The 18144-nt window shown below is 36.0% G+C and overlaps 1 protein-coding gene across 1 annotated transcript in view; it reads left to right on the top strand.

Annotated features, from left to right (window-relative positions):
* PCID2 (PCI domain containing 2) overlaps positions 1–18144 on the top strand; it is a 43781-nt gene that overhangs the window by 11331 nt on the left and 14306 nt on the right. The window contains exons 3-7 of the mRNA XM_006883957.1: positions 3383–3456; positions 6506–6571; positions 8594–8635; positions 9571–9625; positions 15941–16044. Coding sequence (XP_006884019.1) covers positions 3383–3456; positions 6506–6571; positions 8594–8635; positions 9571–9625; positions 15941–16044 — 341 coding nt within the window. The remainder of the gene's footprint in view (positions 1–3382; positions 3457–6505; positions 6572–8593; positions 8636–9570; positions 9626–15940; positions 16045–18144) is intronic.

Raw genomic sequence — 18144 nt, 5'->3', positions numbered from 1 at the left:
TACAAAGTAAGATGCTGTTAATATTTTAAGTACTGAGATGTGTATCTTTTATTGCTATATTTAATTTTTATAACTACCTTTTGAGATTCAGAAAGTTAAGTACTTTATAAAGCTCAAAAGTGGTTATGCTGACTGGTCCAGATTTGTCTGTTCTCAAAGCTCATTCTGATTCTATTCTTAAGTGTCTTCTGTTTCCTTTTTAACTAACTTACTTTTTTATTTAAACATCAAAAATGTTTTGTTTTCATTTTTCCCCATTGTTGCACATTTTCTTCCTCTTCCCCCCAGCCCTCTCCACTATGCACCCCATATTCCAGACTGTCATACTTATAATGCCTAATTATATATTCCTTTTGAATAGTTCATCCCCTCATCCAATCTAGTGCAGTGTTCATTATCTATCCATTCTTTTCTCATTCTCTTCCCAACCACTCATGTCTGTCCTATTTTAAAACAGTGATATTATGCAGTGTTTGTGCATTTGTGAGTGAGATATAGCACTCAATAATGTCTTCCAGGCTCGCCATGCTGTGTAATGTTTTATGAGTTCATTGTTTTTCAATGCTGTGTAATATTCCACTGTGTGAATGTACCATAGTTTATCCATTTTTTTAATGGGCACTTGGGTGGCTTCCATCTCTTTGCTATTGTGAATAGCACATCAATAAACGTGGGTGTGCATACACCTGATTGTCATGGCTCTGGTTTCTTTCTGGTATATTCCAAGTAGTGGAATTGGTGTGTCAAGTGGTATTTCTAATTACAACTTTTTGAGAAATTTCCAGACCAGTTTCCAAAGTGGCTGTACCATTTTACATTCCCACCAGCAATGAATAAAAGTTCCAATCTGTTCATAACCTCACCAGTATTTGTTTCTCACTGGCCTGTTGAACTTTGCTCTTGCTGCTGGAGTGAGATGATATATCATAGTTGTTTCAATTTACATCTCTCTGAGAGCTGTGGATTTTGAACATTTCTTCATGTGTGTGTTTGCCATCTGAATGTGTTCTTTGGTCAAGTACCCATTTTGTAATTGGGTTATTTACCTTTTCCTTGTTGAGGTACTGGAGTATTCTATAAATGTTAGATGTAAGTCCCTTATCAGATAAGTCATTACCAAATATTTTTCCCCATTTTGTGGGTTTCTTCTTTTCCTGTTAGAGAAGTTTTTTGATGTGTATAGGAACTTGATTCTTAGAATGTCCCATACATCTGTATTATTCTCTCCTGGTTGTAGGTACTAATTTACTTTTTAACTGTAAAATGGGTCACGAAGCTACAGAGACCAGACTTCTTTTCCTAAATAAGGTTTTATCAAAACACAAGCACATCTATTTATTTATCATCCATTTACTTATGTATTGTCTATGGCTCTTTTTTTGTTATAACAGCACAGTTGAGTAGATAAAACAGAAATCTTGTGGCCTGCAAAATCTAACCTTATTACTATTACACATATTTATGGAAACGTTTGCTGACACCTACTTTAAAATATTGTATTCTTGATTTAGAGGATAAATGATATCTGAAAAAGATTTTCTATAGAAATATTGTTGGAATTTTATAAAATCTTATTTATCCATTGATCTTCTTATGAAATTGAAGCACATTAGAGCTTGTATATTGATTATTGGCACTTTGGTGGCTTAGTTGTGAGCAGTTGTGCTGCCAACCCAAAGTCAAGCCGTTCAGGTCTACCAGCTACTTCACAGGAAAAAGATGGGCAATCTCCTGTGCAGATTACTGCCTCTGCCAGCCCACTGGAGGGTCAACTATGAGTCAGTTCCAAATTTACAGTACATGACAACTTATGTTGATGATTCTATTTGAAGTACACGACAGGCTGAGTCTTCAGATCAGTTAAATCTGTTTTGAGGCCACAAGATAGGGGATGGAAGCAGATTTTGTTTCCCCCCCTTCAGTTGCTTGGAAATTCTAATGTGTAGCTAAGGTTGAAAACTATGGATTTAAATAAAACTTAATGCCAGAAACTTGATTAAGTTTAGGTTCTATTTATTTGCTTAAAATACTTCATAAGTGCTGCTGAGTGTTTCTTACTGCATTACATCAGGAGGTGCACAACTGGTCTCTGAATTTTCAAATTCCTCTTTAACCTTTAATCAAAGAGGTTAACTCATTGATTCCCTTTTTCTGGATAAATTTGTTTTTAATGTTTGTAAAATGGGGATTTTTCTGATATTGTTATTCTTCCCTCCCACATTTATTAAATCATTATGGACTTTTTTTTTTAAATTCACTATAGGATCACTATGAGTCATGCTCGACTCAGAAGCAATCAACAACAACAACAATATCTTAATGTAGTGTTATCCACAGTTAATGAAAAAATGAAAGTAAAAAGTAAAAGTTTTCAGTTACTCTGGTTTAGGACACAAAGTGAGAGAGAGAGACTACTATTGTCAGGAAGTTGAGAAAGTAGTTTTGAAGGAATGATTCCCAAAATGGTATTTTTCTCTGGCTAATTTTATTTATATATAACATGACCCATGTTGTGGTTTTGTGTTGCTGAGTCTGAACTGCTCCATAGTTGACCCTTCTGCAGGTTTTTAGAGGCAATAAATCACACAGTAGGAGATTGCCCATCTTTCTCCTACAGAGTCGCTGGTGGATTGAACCATGTGTCTTTGGGTTGGTGATGCAGTTACTTAACACTAGGCCACCAAAGTATCCATGACTCATGTTAGTGTTGCTTTTGTTGTTAAGTGCTGTCTAGTTAACTAAGACTCATAGCGACTCTGTGAACAACAGATCTGAACCCTGTCCTATCTTGTGTCATTATCTTTTCTGATTACCTCATGCTATTTCTGCAGCCACTATGTCAATCCAGTTTGAAAACCCTTGACCATAGTCGGTGCTTAATAAATCTTTATTGAATTACTACTATTTACTATTAGATGAAAGTACCTGGCTTCTAGTAGGAAAAAAACAAATTTTATATGGGCTTTTTTAGTGTCATATAAGGAGCTCTGGTGGAAAGGTACTAACAGTTGCTCTGCTAACCAGAAGGCAACATATTCCTGGTCGTTTGAACCCACCAGTGGTTGTGTGGGAGAAAAGTGGGCAATCTCAGTAAATTCCCATCCTTGGAATCCCAGTGGAGGGTTACTGTTAGTAAGAAGAACAAGACTATAATAGAATAAGAACAGACTTGGTAGTATTGAGTTTTGAGTGTCATATACATAGGCAATGCTTGATAACTGTTAAAGTAATGAATCTTTTATTTAGAAGTGCTAAAGTTTAAATTGTTACTGTTAGCTGGTAAGTGGAACTTTTTTTAAAAAAAGTTTTGTCTGAATTTTCTATACACATTGAATTCTTAATATGCCTATTTTATTTTTGTCATTTTCCCCTTATAAATTAGTTACCCTCTCCAGAAGAGAAGTGTCAAAAGGTTTTGGAACCCCCTTATGATGAGATGTTTGCAGCTCATTTAAGGTAAGGAAGAAATACAAACTTAATGTGGAAATTGCTAAATTTATTAAGGGTTTTATTTTATATCATCATATGATTGAAGCAGTGACTGGCTTCCTTTGACAAATAGATAAGTGTGTTTGTAATTGCCCTTGATTAAAGCCTGTACAAATTTTGCCAAGTTATAAATATTGTTGTTATGTGCTGTCAAGTTGGAACCGAGCCACAACTGACCCTCCAGGGGCAATAAATTCAGTAATGTTTTAGAGGCAGTAAATTGTATGGGAAAATGTTGCCTGTCTTTTTCTCTTGTGGAATACATGGTAGATTCAAACCACATGCATTTAGGTTGGCAACTTAGCTATCATTAGGCCACCACAGTTCCCTTAATTATAAATACTTAAACATTTTCATAAACTTTTTTTTCCTTTTCAGTTCAAATATCATGCATGTTTCTAAAATTAAGAATAAATATGAATTGTGTAACATAATAAAAATATCACTTAATTCATTCACATCTCAGTTAAAAAAAATCACTTACTATTTAGCACCTGGTGGCCAGGTACATAAGGAGTTGTGTAGTCCATCCAAAGGCAAGTGGTCCAAATCCATCAGCTACACTGTGGAAGAAAGATTGGCAATCTTTATTATGATTTACAGCACCTGAAAACCCGCAAGAGGGTAAGCTATAAGTAGGTTTTAACTCAACAGCATTCAGTTGTTTTGAACGCTTAGCATACTGTTTATAGTTGTGGTTAGGTGCCACTGACTTGAGCATGACTTATTAATACCCCATGAACAACAGATCTCAACAGTTGAACTGTATCAGTCTACCTGGTTGAAGGGCTTCCTCTCTTTTGCCATCCCTCTACTTTTCCAAGGCATGATGTCCCTCTCCAAGGAATAGCCTCTCCTAGCATCATGCCCAAAGTATGTGAGATAAAGCGTAATCATCTTTGCCTCCAAGGACAGCTGCCCTTCTCTAAGATATATCTATTTTTTTCTTTTGGTAATCCATGGAATATTCAGTACTCTTTTCCAATACCACAGTTTAAAAGCATCAATTCTTCTGTCATCCTTACTCATTGTCCAGCTTTCAGATGCATAGCAAGTGATTGAAAATGCCATGTGCTGAATCAGGTGCACCTTAGTCCTCAAATTGACATCATTGCTCCTCCATAATATGGAGATTTCCTGATGGTAGACTTTCTCAGTGCAATATATCTCCTGATCTTCTGATAGCTGGTACCAAGTGCATTGACTGTGGATCCTAGTAAAAATGAAGCCACTTAACAGTTTCAATCTTTTCTCTATCTTTTATGATATTGCCTATTGGTCCAGTGGTAAGAATCTTTGTTTTCTTGATGTTGAGATGCAATCCATATTCAAGGCTATAGTTTCTGATCTTCTGCAGTACTTCAAGTCCTTCTTACAGCAGGTACGGTTGTATTGTCTGTATACCAAAGGTTATTGATGATTCCTTCTTCAGTCCTGATGCCACATTCTTTTTCATAAAGTCCAGTTTATCAAATAATTTGTTCAACATACATACTGAATAAGTATGGAAAAAGGAGACAACCTTGATGCACACTTTTCTTAATTTGTGTATAGTAAATATTGTTTTATATTTTAGAGTATGGCACACAATCACTGACATACTTTTTTTTCATGGAAATATGTTCGCCTTACTAGGGAATAATCTAGAGCCGAGTGAAGCAAAGAAAATACTGCTTTTCATTTTGTGTCTCCTTTTCAGTCTCTGAAGTATCAATTCATGCAAAACTTGATGTTCCAAAACAATGTGAAATTTGATTAATCTCATGCCTGAATTCTAGTGTTTCAAAACTGGTTGGGGCAGAGGTGGGACAAAGTTATGGTATGTAAGCAGGTGTAATTTGAGCAGAGACAATACAGAGATGGCCAAGTCCGAACTCTATTAACTGTTCGACGTCTATTAACTCTACAGGGAGGAACTGCTCTCATGAATAGAATCCAGCACACAAAACTAATTCTTGTATGTTAAGCCATATCCTCCCATGCTCCTATACCTACTTACTGAGTCTGAAGTCCATTACAGTGACCACACAGACTTCACAAAGCCATGCTCATGGCTGTAGAATTTATTAGGGGACTGTAATTCAGGTTAACAGCAAGATACAATCCTTCAGTCCAAACAGCATTTCAGTTAACAAGAAGATACAGACGCAGTCCTGTTGCAGGAATCTCAGGCCCTAAAGGATGTGTGCTGCTTTCTCTGCTTCTTCTTTGCTGGTGGTGAGATATCCCCACTTTCTGCTGCTGAATCTGCTAAATTTAATGGAAGGAGTGTACAGTCTCCTGTGGATAGATTCCATGCCCTATTTTTATGAGGAAGAGATACTTTACACAGCTCTTGATGATGTAAACGGGCTAGTGTGTTTTCCAGACAGGTAGAGTTGACACATATGGATCAGATTAAGGATAATGGTCTTGGGAAGCCAAATATTTAGTAATAAACTCACAACACTGTAACAGGGAAGCACTCTTGGCTTTGTAATGTCCTTGGAAGTGTTGTACACAGTGATTTTCCAGTATTGTTTGATGGGATTCTAGAGTTGATGATGAAACTTAGTAATAAGGACTTTTAGTGAAAAACTCATTGTGAGCGCACTGATAAAGTAAAAGGACCACCCTGGACAGTGCTTTATTCTATTTTACGTAGGGTGTTATGAGTTGGAACCAACTCATTGGCACCTCACAACAACAAATTTTTAATATATAGTATTAATAAAACCTCTTGAGACTAGGTTTTTCTTTCTTGGGACTTGAAAAAATCATTTCAAAGTCAATATGGGATTTCATACAATTCAAGGCCATTTTAGAGCAAGTATTAATTTCTAAGTTCTTTATCTTCCTTTGGAGTTTTTATTACCTGTTAAGTAGGAAATTTCATCTTTCATTCCGTGATCAATTGGAGAACTAGATATCATATGACAGAAGTAAAGTGTGTGATTTAAATAATTTTACTTCTAGGTTTTTGTTACAGAAATATGGTTTCTGACTTGTTTCTAATCTTCTGATATTTCTTTTACAGGTGTACTTATGCAGTGGGAAACCATGATTTCATAGAAGCATACAAATGCCAGACTGTGATTGTCCAATATCCTTTTTAATTTGTTTTAGCTGTTTAGTATATAACAGATGCAGTATATTATTTAGAGTTTGACATCTTGAAAATGTGACCCAATTTTTCATATTTCTTATTAGAAAAGAATTAAGATCTTTTGGAAGAGAAACTCAGTTTAGTTATTTTTCTTATGTATTTAAATTTGCTATGCATTTTAAGACTATTATCTAGTTATGTAGATGTTAAGGTGGAGTATAGATTATGATTAAGAATTATATTTTGTTTTCCTATGAAAAGGATACTTTTTGCTTTTTCATTGTTGTTGTTGGGGGGGAAAACAACTAGAGGAAACAGCCCTTCCTGTAATAAATGATTTACACTCCAAGAGCACCCTTTGAGCACATTGATATTTTTTGCTTTTTAGGGCATTTTCTCACATTGTTGCTAAGTCGGAATGGGCTCATAACTGACCCTCCACTTGGAGTCTTGAATTTCTGAGATCGTAAATCACATATGATTTTGCTCATCTTTCTCCTGTGGAGCTGATGGTGGATTTGAACCCCTAGACAGACTTGACCTTTGCAATAGTAGTGAAACTGTTCATTGTGACTATATAGGGTGGTATAGAATTAAATGATAGGGTTTCCAAGACTATAATCTTTCAGGAAGCCGACTGCTACATCATTCTTTCATGAAAGTTTGGGTCTAGAGACTGGTTTAGTTTAGTTTCTTTAACATGTCAGACTTTCTAAATTTACACATAGAGTGGACTTAGGTTCGCATTGTCATTTAACTGTGGCCACTAAAGACCTTAATTAAGCCTATTTCCTACTCAGATCATTTAAGTGATATTTTATAATTGAATCTCTAGTCAATCAGTGTTGTAAGTATTTATGTTTTCTAAACTTTAGTTAGAGAGCTCTGGGGGCCTAGTGGTAAGGAGTTTCACTGCCAACACAAAGGCATATGCTGAATCCACCAGATGCTCTCCACGAGAAAGATGGACAGTCTCTTCCTTCCAGTTTACTGCCTCTGAAAACCCACTGGAGGATCAACTGTGAGTTGGTACCAAACAACAACAGTCTTTAGTTTACTTAGTTTTTAATTATCTTGTTAATATACAGAGAAGAGAGTGAAATTCTAGATAGCTAAGTCTCATTTGCTTTTATGAATTCTCTGGGCACACTTTTTATTACAACCCTTTGAAGCACTTATTTAGCACTTGTCTGTCAGGTTACATTGGATCAGACAAGATTTTATTCTGTGCTCTGGATCCAAGTTGGAGCTGACTAGATATCACCTTACCAACAACAATAGAGGCATCTATATTACCATAATTTTATTAAGGCTCACAAAATGAAAATATTTTAAATTGTTGATTTTTTAAAAACTATCATAATAAGCCACCTCATTTTTTAATTTGGAAAAAAGAATTTCTGAAATAGTTAGATTTAGTATACTATCTAATGTTGTTTTTATTGCATGGCATTGAATTGGAACTAACTCCTAGCTGACCTTCCAGTGAAGTTTTAGAGGCTGAAAATTCCAGGGGAGGAGATCACACTAGATCATCAGAGCTCTCTTCACAAATTTTTATAAGACTACTTAAAAACTATATTATTGTTGTTAGGGGCCATTGAGCTGACTATGATACATAGCAACTCTGGGAGCAACCATCCTTGTAATCTCTGCACCATCCTTGTAATCTCTGCCATGCTCATGTGCATTGTGGCAGGCACTGTGGCAGCCATCTAGATGAAGGTCTTCTCTTTGCTCAGTATGTGATATCTTTTTTCCAAGGTCTGGAATAGTATTTATAAAATACAGTTATTATACTTAGATCTAGTGATACTCAGATATTTATAATGTAGGATTAAACATTTTTTATCTTATTCAAGAAATTAGTACTGTTGTTTAAAAATAAACACGATTTAAAAACTCTTCTTCTAAATGATGATTGATAGCCTTTGAAATGCAAAATCATTCTTAATTGTCATGTTTACCATATATGGCATTATCAGAATTTTTTACGTAAAACCTTCTTTAATGTAGTACGTCATTCCTGCGAGCATTTCAGGCCCACAAAGAAGAAAACTGGTGAGTAGGAACAGAGACAGCAGTAAGTTGGGAAATGGCAAAAATAAGTTTTAAGTAAATATCTGTTTTTATGTGGGGATATTTAATATGTTTACAGATAAAAGCAACAGGAATTGCAGAGTTGTAGTAGGCAATGCAAACTTAAAGGACTTGTCAGATTATTGGTAGTTTTTAAAAAAATAAAGTTATATTTTTATCTTTACTTTTCCATTTCTCCAAATAGTTCTTGAATACTCTTTTTTATTTGTTTACTTTCAAACTTACTTTTGCTTTCAAACATTGCATGAAAGAGATTAACTAGAATTCTTTTTGATGTGGTATAATAATTGGGTTATTTTTAAATTCCTTACCAAATTAATTTTTCATATTGTAGCTTATCCTTTATTAACAAAGTAAATGAAAATACTGAACTTTTTTATACTAAAGGAAAATAAGAGGAGGATGGCACAAAAGAAGAGGATGCTGTCTGAACATAGGGTTACTATGAGTCGTACTCAACTCAGTTTCACCTAACAACAACAAAGTAAAATAAAGATTGCAATAGATACTAAAAATAACCTTTTAGTGCAATATTTGGGTTAATAGTGAGTGGTAGAAGGAGAAGGAGAATATCCTGAGAACAGTGCAATGAGTTGTTGTCTCAGGTTCAAGAGTCTGGGACAAAACCAAAGGGTAGACCTCTGAGGAGAGTCAGGGATATGCTAGGAAGATCATTTGGGTAGCAAGAATGGAATATTTGGTTTATCTTTTTATTAAACAAGAATCCCAGAAATGTCAGCCTACTATAAATGGAAGGAAACTGTTAAATTGTTGAGGAAGCAAGGAACTTCCATCCTAGATAATACCCACGGGCTTTGTTATGCTTTCCTCCTCGGTTAATGAAATCTCTGACTTAATAACCTTTTATATTTATTTGCTTTTTTTCCGCCCCAAAGGGCTCTGCCTATCATGTATGCAGTAGCACTTGACCTTCGAATATTTGCCAATAATGTAAGTAGAGTTAATTTTCTGTCCTTTTATTTATTTGTTTTCAATGTTTATATTTTTTTAATATACAAAATGGAACCAAAATGTATAAATGTTATGTTTGCTAGAACTTCACACTATACATAGATAGGGAAATGCCAGAAGTGCAAGTGGGATTTAGAAGAGGCCATGGCACCCAGTATATCATTGCTGATGTCTGATGGATCCTGGCTCAAAGTAAGGAATACCAGAAGAATATCTATTTCTGCTTTATTGACTATGCGGAGGCATTTGACAGTGTGGATCATGACAAGTTGTGGCTGACATTGAGAAGAATGGGAATCCCAGAACACTTGATTGTGCTCATATGGAACCAATATGTGGACCAGGTTGCTGTTGTGTGAGCAGAGTAGGGGAGCACTACGTGGTTTGAAATTGAAAAGGGAGTGTGCCAGGGTTGTATTCTCTTTCCATACCTACTCAGTGTGTATGCTAAGCAAGTTAACTGAAAAGATAGACTCCATGAGGAGGCATGTGGCATCAGGATTGGAGGGAGACTCATCAATAACCTGCATTATGCAGATGATACAACATTGCTTGGTGAAAGTGAGAAGTGCTTGAAGCACTGGTAGAAGAAGATAAAGGAATGCAGCCTTTCGTATGGATTGCATCTCAATGTCAGGAAAACAAAAGATTCTTACCACTGGACTGATAGTCAGCATCATGATGGATGGAGAGGAGATGGAAACTGTCATCTTGCTTGGATCCACAATTAATACCCTCATCTTGCTTGGATCCACAATTAACAGCTTCATCTTGCTTGGATCCACAATTAATACCCTGGGTACCAGCAGTCAGGAAATGAGGAGACACATTGCACTAGGAAAATCTGCAATTATGGATCTTTCCAAATTATTGAGGAGTAGTGATATCAGTTTGAAGACTAATGTGCATCAGATTCAGGCCATAGTCTTTCGTACTACTAGCTATGTATCTGAGAGCTGGGCAGTGAATAAGGATGACAGAAAAAGAATTGATGCTTTTGAGCTGTGGTGTTGGAGAAGAGCCCTGAACATCCCATGGATGGCCAAGAGAATGAAGAGATGTGTTTTGGAGAAGGTGCAGCCAAAATGCTCTTTGGAAGCAACAATGATGAGGCTTTGCCACACATACAATTGGACATGTTGCTAGGAGAGGCTATTCCTTGGAGAAGGACATGATGCTGGGAAGGGTGGAGGGGGTCAGTACATGAGAGGAAGACCCTTAACCAGGTGGATTAATACGATGACTGCTGTATTGGGCTCTTACCTCTCAGGAAGCATGAGAATAGAACAGGGTTCAGATCTTTTGTTCATAGGGTTGCTGTGAGTTGTGCTCGATTCAGTGTCACCTAACAACAACAAACAACATAATATTTTAAAAGATAAATTATTGTCTTTTGTGTGTTCAATGATTTATTCATTGCAAATACCTTTTTTAAAAAACATCAGTAGTGACTTTACAGATGAACCTCATCTTATGGTGAGGAATCAGATTGACTACGTCTACAGAAAGAATCATTGGTGAAGCTCAGTATTAACAGTCAAAATCAGCCCAGGTACTGACTGTAGAATAGACCATCAGTGATTCAAATGCAAGTTTAAATTAAACTGTTGAAAATGAAAACAAATCCACATGTGTGAAAAACAATGTATTTGAACTTTGTAAATAAATCAGTAGAAAATAAAAAAAGAAGGGAAATGGGGTGGGGGGCTTAAAAACCAAGTCCACAAAAACCCAAATATAACCTTGAGTCTATCCCACTTGAATTTAAAAATCATCTTACAACAAGTTTGAGGCATTGAACACCAGTGATCAAGCACCAGAGAGTTGTGGGATGACATCAAGGATATTATCCATGAAGAGAGCAAAAAGCTATCGCAAAGACAGGTGAGAAAGAAAGGACCAAATGAGATGTCAGAAAAAGATTCTGAAAATTGCACTAGAGCATTAAGAATCCAAAACAAAGGAAAGAGATGTTAAAGTAAAAGACATGAACAGAAGATCTAAAAGAGCAGTTTTGAAAAGAGAAAGCAAGGTCTTACAATAGTATGTGCAAAGAGGTAGATTTGGAGAATAAAAAAGAACTTGCTCAGCGTTTCTAAAGTTATGTTCCACATAAAAGATGCAGTTCTGAGAGTCCTCATCAGTCTGTACCAAGAAATTTGGAAGACAGTTACCTGCTGACTGCCTGGAAGAGATCCTTATAAAGGTGATCCAAAAGAATATGTAAATTGTCAAAAAATATCCAAGCAAAATATTGCTGAAATCATCTAAAAATGACTTGAACTGCACATTGACAAAGAACTGCCCAAAATGCAGGCTGGATTTAGAAGAGGTGGTAACACCAGGGATATCACTGCTGATGTCAGATAGATCTTGGCTGAAAGCACAGAATATCAGAAAACTATTTGTGCTTTATTGGTTATGCAAAGGCATTTGACTGGTGGATTATAACAAATTATGTCTACAGTTGAGAAGAATGGAAATTCTAGAACAGTTAATTATACTCACACAAAACCTATATCTAGACCAAGAAGTTACTGTCTGAACAGAGCAAGGGAACACTGCATGGTTTAAACTCAGGAAAAGTGTGCATCAAGGTTGTATCCTTTCTCCATACCTATTTAGTTTGTATGCTGAGCAAATTGTTTGAGAATGTGGTCTCAGGATTGGAGAAAAACTCACCAACAATCTGTATTATACAGATAACACAACCTTTTTTGTTGAAAGGAAAGAGCTCTTGAAATGCTTGTTGCAGAAGATCAAAGACTACAGCTTTTAATATGGATTGCATCCAAAATCAAGAAGACAAAAATCCTCATAATTGGACTGAAAAGCAATGCTACAATAGATGGAGAAAAGATTGAAATTGCCAATGATTTCCTCTTATTTGGATCCGTAATCAACAGCATTGTTACCAGTAATCAAGAGATCAAGAGGTGTTTTGCATTGGGCAACTATGCTGTCAGGGCCCTCCCCAAATATATTCAAGAGCATTGATGTAATTTTGAAAAGGAACATCTGATGCAATCACTTGCTATGCATCAGAGAGTCAGGGAGTGAATAAGGAAGAGAGAAGACGAATTGATGGCTCTGAGTTGTGTTGAAGAAGAGTACTGAGCACCCCATGGACTGCCAGAAGAACAGTTATGAGTCAGAGTGCTCCTTCTCATATGCTTTGCCCAAGTTCCTAGAAGAAACTATTCCTTGGAAAGAGATTTCTTGCTTAGATAGGTGGCAGCCCTTCAATGACATGGATTGATACAGTGACTTGAGCTAGTGTGTCAAGAAGTATGAGGACAGCACAGGAGATGACAGGTTCATATCTGTTGTTCATAGGGTTGCTATGAGTCTCATTTGATGGCTCGGCTCCTAATCACCACATTGAAATATTTGTCAGTGTGGCTAGGCCATGAGGGTTTGATCTTATGTTATGAAATCGTTTGATAGTTTTAATGAAATTATCATCCCTCCCATGATATAATCTAATGTAATTATCCTCTATTTGTTTAGTGTTTTAAACCCTAACGACTGCTTGTGATTAATAATGAAGTTAGGAATGAGGATTTGGTTATGTTTGTTATATGAATGAGATAGAATTAGGATAAGATCATATACCCGTATCTTCCTTGTAGCCGTGACCTGTTCTGAAGGAAGGCAGCAAAGAAGTGGTGTCCCTCCTGCAGTTTCCTTCTTAGCATAGTGTCATCAAAGGCCTACTACAACAGAAGAAATAAGATCTAGGATTTTACTATGCTCCAGCTGTACAGACGGTTATTGAAAATCTGCCAAACCAAGAATCCAGAAAATCTCGCCTTCTTGAAATTTTAAGAAAATAAAAGCAATCAACAAAAACACCAGTGACATGATGTTGAAATTACCTAACAAGCATTTTAAAGCAGCTGAGCTTCCATACATAGGGTCAACTGCAGGTTACAGGCCACTCGACAGCACATAACAACTACATCGTAAAAGTGCTTTGGCGAGCAATTATTTCACTTGAAATAAGTGAAAATATAGAACATCTGAACAAAGAAATAGATATGAAGAATTGTCAAATGGAAGTTTTAGAAATGAAGTCTGTAATAGTATTATTTGAGCACCCAAAGAGGTTTTCAAAATATGGATTATACTCATTCACTTGCGTTTACCTTATAAGACTTTTAACTGGTAAGCATTTTAAAAAACATTTATTAATTTAAAGTAACACAAAACTTTTTATATATTAGTATAACTTAAGATTAAAAAGTAATTATACTTTTAGAACAAACATGTTCTATGTAAAATATAATTTTTCTTTTTAATCTTTTTAATGCCTTGTCTAGCTTAATAGAAGCCTTCTGCATTCCTATATATTCTTCTGAATTAACTCTATTTCAGTATATTGTTTTTATTGAAGTATGTGATAAACAACCCGACCATAGATAGATATAGTTGGATCAAGAACTTTTTGTTTTTCAGATAATTTAGATCTTCTTCCTTGGCTCACTTCCAAAACTCTAAAGTTGTAATTTTGAAAAGATTAGTTACAGTGTGGACTCTGAAACTACATCAATGAACTTTACCTATTTTATGACAGTAAAATGTGGTAACATAAAAATGGTCATTTTTGCATTTTGAATGGATTTACCCGTGCATGATTTGGTAACTTTATGCATTGTTAATGTTTACAATACTGGTTTATTGAGTTACATAGTTCTTCCAACACATGTCATTGTATTCAGAATAAACCACATTTGTTAATATATCCAGTGACTTCATCAGAAAGGTTTTAAAGTAATGGGGAAACTCTAATCAGTGTGGTCAACATAAAGTTTCCAAAAGTCTTAAGTTTGCTTGAAAACTCAGCTTTTATCATTGACAACTAAGACTGTCATTTCTTTGCTTGGAATGAAAACTGTTGCATTTGTTTTTGAGAAAATGGTCTGCCAAGTATAACCTGAACCCAAATCATTATGCTTGCCTTTCAGCTGTTTGTTCCATGAGAAAAGTAGTTTCAATTACACTTTTTCCTTAAAACACTTATCACACTTTAGTATGTAGTTGTTGTGTTGTTATGTGCCGTTGAGTCACTTGTGACTCATAGCGACCCTATGTACAGGAGCCCTAAACTCTGCTCTGTCCTGTGCCAATCGCACCATCTCCGATACACCCATCCCAGTTGCCCCAGTCACTGAATCAATTCACCTCATAGAGGGCCTTTTCCTCCTGTGCTGTCCCTCCACCCTACCAAGCATGATGTCCCTCTCCAAAGGACCAGTCCCTCCTTACAACATGTTCAAAGTATGTCAGATGGAGCCTCAGAATCCTTGCCTCCAAGGAGCCGCCTGGTTTGACCTTTTCCAGGATGAATCTGTTTGTTTTCCTAGCAGTCCATGGTATTCTCAATACTCTTCTCCAGCACCACAGCTCAAAGGCATCAATTCTCCTTCTATTCTCCTTAGTCACTGTCCAACTCTCTGATGCATAACAAGTGATTGCAAAGACCATGGCCTGTATCTGACACACCTTAGTCTCCAGAGAGACACCGTTGCTCTTGAGTAGAGGGGTCCCTAACAGCAGACTTTCCCATCGCAATATGTCTTTTAATTTCTTGGCTACTGGTGCCGAGAGTGTTGACTGTGGAGCCAAGCAAACTAAAGCTGTGAACAGTCTCAATCTCTTCACCATCCATCCTGATGCTGCTAATTGGCCCAGTGGTGAGAATCTTTGTCTTCTTGACATTGAGCCTCAATCCATATTGGAGGCTGCAGTCCTTGACCCTCTGCAGCAAGCGCTTTAGGTCCTCCTCACTTTCCTCAAGCAGGGTTGTGTCATCTGCATATCGCAGATTGTTGATAGATCTTCCACCAATCTTGACCCCACATTCCTCCTCATAGAGCCCAGCTTCCCGGATAATCTGTTCTGCATACAGGTTGAAAAAGGTATGGAGACAGGACACATCCCTGGCACATGCCCTTCCCAATTTTGATCCATGCAGTGTTTCTCCTAGATCTTGCTAGTATGTAGTAGTACTTATTTTATTGTAAAGGTGTACTTAAGAATCAAGACTTAATACAATACGGGCTCAGGACAGGGCAGGCTTCAGAGCTGCTGTACATAGGGTCACTGTGTGTCGCAGGCAACTTGTTGGCACATAACAACAAGGACATTTCGAAAGGAGAATTCTGTAATAGGGAGTTTCTCCACAAACCTTTTGGACCTTTGACTCTCCATGTTTGCTTTCAATTTGATTGTGATTTTCTTTTTAAATTAAAGAATCTAGTAGAAATAATAAGTGTTTCTGTATTCTATTAGGCGGATCAACAGTTGGTAAAGAAAGGAAAAAGCAAAGTTGGAGACATGTTGGAAAAAGCAGCTGAATTATTGATGAGCTGTTTTCGTGTCTGTGCCAGTGACACGTAAGTAAGAATTTTGAAATTTGGGAGATAATAAGTTTGTAGAGATTGCCCGCCAGTGTTTGGCCCTTCCTGTCCTTTGTCTATTTTTTTGTCATATATTTTACTTTTAACTGTATTACAAACTTCATAATCATTGTTACTATTTTTACCTCAAATTTTCCATTGTTTTGTAAGTAATCTTTTCTATTTACTATTTCTTAAGCTAGTCCTCCCTATAGACTTGCATTTCATCTGTTATCATTTTTCTTCATCCCAAAGAACTTTTAGCTTTATTATGTATTTCTCTCTCTAATCTTTCGTATTTCTGAAAATGTCTAATTTTCTTTCCTTCCCTTTTAAAGGATCATTATTCTAAATAGTTCATTCTAACAAATGGACAGTATTTTCTTTTAGCACTTAAACATAATTCCACTTCTGATTCCATCTGGTTTCTTTGTGTCTAATAAGTAAATTAGTCTTCTTGTTGTTTCCAGCATATAATGGCTCCGTTTTAAGATGTATTGAACTTTTTGCATATATAAATTGATTTTTTCTATTGGATTAAAAGTTGTGATTTTAAAACTTTTTCTCTTTTATTCTTTTTTCTTCTCTTTCTGAAAAATCGCATGTATTGGGATGGGAGTGTCAGAGACAGTATGATTGGCACAGGACAGAGCAGAGTTTAGGGCTGTTGTACATAGGGTCACTATGAGTCGCAAGCGACTTGATGACACATAACAACAACATATTAGCCTGCCTGGTACAAGATCTCTTAAATCTTAAATCACTTTTTTGCCCCTCTCTTTTTCATTTAGGACGATTTGTTTTGACTTTCCTTCAAGCTGATTCGTTTTTACTGACTTTATTTTTATTACTTATTTCTATTTTAGAAATTATTTTTTTGAAGTCTAACTTTCCACTCTATTGTACTTTGATGTTTCCATTTTTCCTCATGAAATATCATGTCTTTGCTAATTATATAATCAAGCATTATTTGATTGTGAGACATTATAAAGCAAATCTCTCCATGTAAACAAATGATCACTGTTGTTCCTTGAAAGTATTTCCAACTTCTTGTTTTCTACAACTATTTGTCCTCTAGATCAGGGTACAACAGATTTTTTTATGTAATCAAAAAACTAAAAGTCCACTTCTATCGAGTTGATTCAAACTCATGCCCAAAGACCATCTTCTTCATGAGGCTCTATTATTTTATTTCTTCCCAAGTGACAAACTTTTCACCTTGGGGTTTACTGCATTTGTCCTTCTGGTGTGAAACTGGCAAAGACATTACCATAAATAGAATTTGGTTGTTAATACTTGCTTGGATAATAGTAGCTCTCATTTACTATTGAGTCAGAACCGATTCATAGCGGACCCTCCAGCAGGTTTTCAGAGGTTGAAAATTGCACAGGAGGAGAGTGTCCATTTTTGTGCTGTGGAGAAGCTTGTGGATTTGAACCACTTGCCTTTGTATTGACTAGCATAGTATTATAAATGCCCATTTTATAGATAAGGAAATGAAACCTAGAGAGAAAGGATGTGCCTTGGCTAGGTCATACAACTATTTAGTGGCAAGCAATAAATAAATAAATGAATGAATGAATGAATGAATGAATAAATAAACAAACAAACAAACAAGGCAAGCAAGCAAGCAATAATTGATAATAGCTACCCTAAATGATGTACTTATATTTTAGAACTAAACATTAGTCTTGGACTGTTTTAAATGTTTCTATAAGACACATTTAATCTGGAATAATATCTTTTTCCCTGTTTTGTTTACCATTTTTAGCACTTGCTTTTTTGTTTGTTTGTTTGTTTGTTTTTTGCATTAACTTCATTCTCTTAGCTTTAGTATCTTTAGGCAGTTTGCCATTGGGCATTCTCTTTTTATGGCACTTTTGTTTTTATATTCTTTAAACTCTGAATAAATATTCATTTGTACAATATTGAAGGTTAGATAGTTTTAACCTTTGAAATTTTTTAACATGTTCTTATGGAAGATATTTTTCTGAAGGGACTTGGTAGATGAGAAGGATTATACTGGTGGAGGGTGGAGCTGGGAAGCAAGTGGGTAATGGCACTGGGCTAAGGGTGGGATCAACACTTTAACTAACG

The sequence above is a fragment of the Elephantulus edwardii genome, unplaced genomic scaffold, assembly GCF_000299155.1.
Source record: "Elephantulus edwardii isolate Elephantulus edwardi_28Jun2011 unplaced genomic scaffold, EleEdw1.0 scaffold00030, whole genome shotgun sequence".
Taxonomy (NCBI): domain Eukaryota; kingdom Metazoa; phylum Chordata; class Mammalia; order Macroscelidea; family Macroscelididae; genus Elephantulus; species Elephantulus edwardii.
This window is presented reverse-complemented; position numbering and strand designations above follow the sequence as displayed.